The 3,480-nt window shown below is 39.3% G+C and overlaps 1 protein-coding gene across 1 annotated transcript; it reads right to left on the bottom strand.

Annotated features, from left to right (window-relative positions):
* Positions 1 to 334: 334 nt before the first annotated feature.
* Positions 335 to 3,208, bottom strand: LOC120155546 (lysine histidine transporter-like 8). Its single transcript, XM_039167080.1, has 5 exons — positions 2,803 to 3,208; positions 1,730 to 1,863; positions 1,182 to 1,609; positions 974 to 1,105; positions 335 to 896 (listed from the first exon to the last, which is right to left on the bottom strand). The coding sequence occupies exons 1-5, from the start codon at positions 3,180 to 3,182 to the stop codon at positions 411 to 413; spliced, it is 1,560 nt and encodes a 519-aa protein (XP_039023011.1). The 5' UTR covers positions 3,183 to 3,208; the 3' UTR covers positions 335 to 410.
* Positions 3,209 to 3,480: the final 272 nt, after the last annotated feature.

The raw sequence follows: 3,480 nt of genomic DNA on the forward strand, positions 1-3,480 counted from the left end.
TACTTTAGTTTAAAAATTTTGTTGTAAAGTGTAATTGAAAATTAAATATTGATATTTGTATAAGTGTCGATATTTACCGATCATATAAGTTTACTGATTACGTAAAAATTAATATTTTCAGTAGCGTCATATTCTACCGTTTTTTAACCTTATATAGTCGGACAATTCCTTGTGTTTTGATTCATAATGATGATGTCAAGATGATAACTAGTCATTTTGTTAAACATTCAGATTACTTGGGAAGAAAGAAATGTTCTGGACAGCATTATGAGTACATCTTTCTTTGTTTTAAGACAAGGAGCAAAAAATGGAAATTATATATATATGTATGTATATATATATATATATAACATGTTTCTTGGCTGACATTGAAACATCCAAAAGCCAGTTTTAGCTGTTTTGCCATCTGCTTAACTGGGTTTGAAGAATTTCAACTTAAGACCATTGTTCACTATACTCCAAACGCCACCAATGGAGAAGGCCACACTGAAGGCAATACCAAGCCAACCCAGGATCCAATTGAAATACCAATTGAAGCTGTATTTGGCTGGCCTTTTTATTAGAACCCACATGAAACATGGATAAGCAAACGTAACCGGAAGAGTGAGTCCTCCTAACAGTCCAGCTAGACTTGAAAGGAATGGCAGTGCCACCCCTATGAAGAAGTTGACAAATCCGTAGAAAACTCGAAAACCTGATCGAACCCAGATAGAGCATGGGCGGTTTGTACGGCTAGTATAACCGGCTTCGAAGCTATCGAAAACGGGCATCGAATATATTTGGAAACTGCTCAGACAGTTGAAGACCACAAGGAGAAAAGTCAGTGCAAGAAGCCCTCTTGGAATGTCGTGATTGTGAAACCCGTAGAGCGCATTCAGAATCCCTCCCGAAGGCATCTAAACAAGCGCAATTAGCAATGGATCGACATTATAGAAGATGAAATCTGCCAGTATTGGAAAGGCGGAATGCTTACAAGGTTTCCATAAGCCCAAAAGCCTCCAATGGCAACAGGGAAAAGACACATTGCAATGAAGAAATAAGCAACCTTGGCCCCTCTCCACATGGGGACATGAGCAGGGTGTTTAAATGTTGATGGCATCGTTGCCTGAAACAATTCATCTTATTAGAATGACAGTGAAACTTGTTTAATGGGAACTATCGGTCAATCGAACAGTGCATACCTGAATCTCTAAAACTAAATTATGGCCTCTGAACGCAAATGCTACGATTCCAAGAGCATTCATGACCGAGAAGAAAGCAGCGGCAGATGACGGCAGCGAGAGAGGTTCATAAGAGATTGTAGGCGGCCTTCGTTGGCTAACAGAGAGCACCCACACCATGGTGGAGTAAGTGATGGCCGTCACAGCTCCTACTAGAGAGAGTCCTGCGATAGAATTAAGATTCGGGAGCTGAGCTAAGACAATGCACAACGAAGTGAACACCAGATACCACTCGACTGTTGTCAGAGGATTCGAGGAACAGAGAGGCCCACAAACAATCTGGAAGAATAGTTTCATGGTCTCCCCTCCTATGAGAATCAAAGCTGTTGCAGTTCCTGCTGATAAGTAAACTGTTGGGAAGAGAGCAAGCCAAACTCCTAATCTTTCTCCTTCATAACCAAAAACAACATGAAATGGATACATCAAATTAGAAAATTTCAGAAACGGTCTGCTATTATTAACATGATTTTACTACTTGTCACTTAATGTTCGAAGCTTATTTTTCTTACCAAAAGCGGCTTGAGCGAGCTCCACATATCTATTGTACCTCTTTCCTGGGACAGCTTCATGTAGCTGAACCAGAATCCATAAGGTATAAAGTTGCCAACAGTAGGCTATAGTTAAGGCCAATGTACCCCAACTCCTGCACAAATAAACCAAAGAAAGCAAATCAAGTTAGCAGTTTCAAAATATTTTCTCTTATCATTTCAATGTTTAGTTTGACTCTCCAAGTTGCTTTCACAATTATTGCATCTATAGAATATTGGGACAAGGGAGCAGCTCTGTCCCCCCCAAAACGAATCCAATGAACGTTATCTTCAGACCAGGCCACACCAACATGTCTTGGATGAACAGTATAAGTTGAATTCAATGGTCGTTTGCCAATACTTGCACAAAGAACTTTGGAAATTACTCTTGCGTAATTTCAAACCATTAAAGACAATATAGTTAATTTTTACAACATGCTTATCAGCTGATATTATGGTGTACAAAATCATGAGGAATGGACATCATGAACCAGGAATAAACTTTATTATCAAAGATAAAGTGCCCTGAGGCCCGCACCCCAGCATACGGTTTCAATACCTTGATCCCATAGTAAGAAACAGAAAACAATAAGTGGACCCTCTAAATCATATTCTCTAGAATAATTAAACTACTAAAAAATGGAAAGATAAGAAAGAAGGAAATGGCATTACTTCTTTAATCTTTTATCAATTCAAATGTACGATAAATTAGAGTAATGATGACAGTAAAAGATATTTAGGACAACACCCACATAAACTTTAGTCAAAACCCATAGTCTGCAAGGCAGAAACAGAATGACTTTCACCAGGAAAACAAAGAAAAGAAAGAGTGATAATCACCCTAAAGGGACAAAAGAAATTCATGTGAATGTGATATTGTGAGAAGAAGAAGAATATGTATTCTTTTCCTAGTGATAAAAGCTGTGAAAGTGGATATAAACAATCAAGAAAATGAACAAAAACCAAACTTAAAATCAATATTACTAAACGAAGCTTAAAAACAAAAACTTTAAACTTTGACATTCCCAGTTAAGCAAAGCTAGAAAGATTCATACCAGCCAAGAAAAGCAAAAGCGACAGGCAAGACCAAAGCTTGGAACCCAACCCCGGCATTGAGGTTATGAAACGCTGCGTAGTGAGCGTTCCCATTGCGAGATTCAGTGATGGGAAGCCAAGCATCTTGAGGGTTGAGCTTAGTGAGATGACCCACTTCTTCCAAGTAACCTTTCATGTTGATTAAAACCCTCTTCATCGGAGTCCCTATAGGACTCAAGAACCTCGGAGAAATAAACGACGTCGGCGTCCATGCCGACGACTTCGTCTCCTTGGAAGCCGGTCTAGGAGACCTCTGACCTGACGGCGTTTGTATCTCCGGCGTCGAAACACGCGGCGTTGCCGGAATCGATATCAACTCTGTCTCTGGTCTCTCTTCCATTAGTAGAAAGATATAGAAGTTGAAAAATGAAGACGGAGGAGACTTGTTCGTTCGTCGTGTTTATATTTGTTCCTAGTGACTAGTGACTGGTTGTCAGAATTGAAGTACGTGATAAAATATTGAAAATGGCCGAAAAGAGAGCTGAGAATCAAATTTTACACATCTTTAAATCAACACCGTTCAACAACAGTGAAGGCATAATCGACGGTTGTGATATAGTTAGGTGCTAAATCGGATCATATGGTGGTGCTAACGGATATGACTGCTGATTGTAAGTAACATGAGCATATATATATAC

The sequence above is a fragment of the Hibiscus syriacus genome, unplaced genomic scaffold (genome assembly GCF_006381635.1).
Source record: "Hibiscus syriacus cultivar Baekdansim isolate YM2019G1 unplaced genomic scaffold, ASM638163v2 tig00111197_pilon, whole genome shotgun sequence".
NCBI classification, from domain to species: domain Eukaryota; kingdom Viridiplantae; phylum Streptophyta; class Magnoliopsida; order Malvales; family Malvaceae; genus Hibiscus; species Hibiscus syriacus.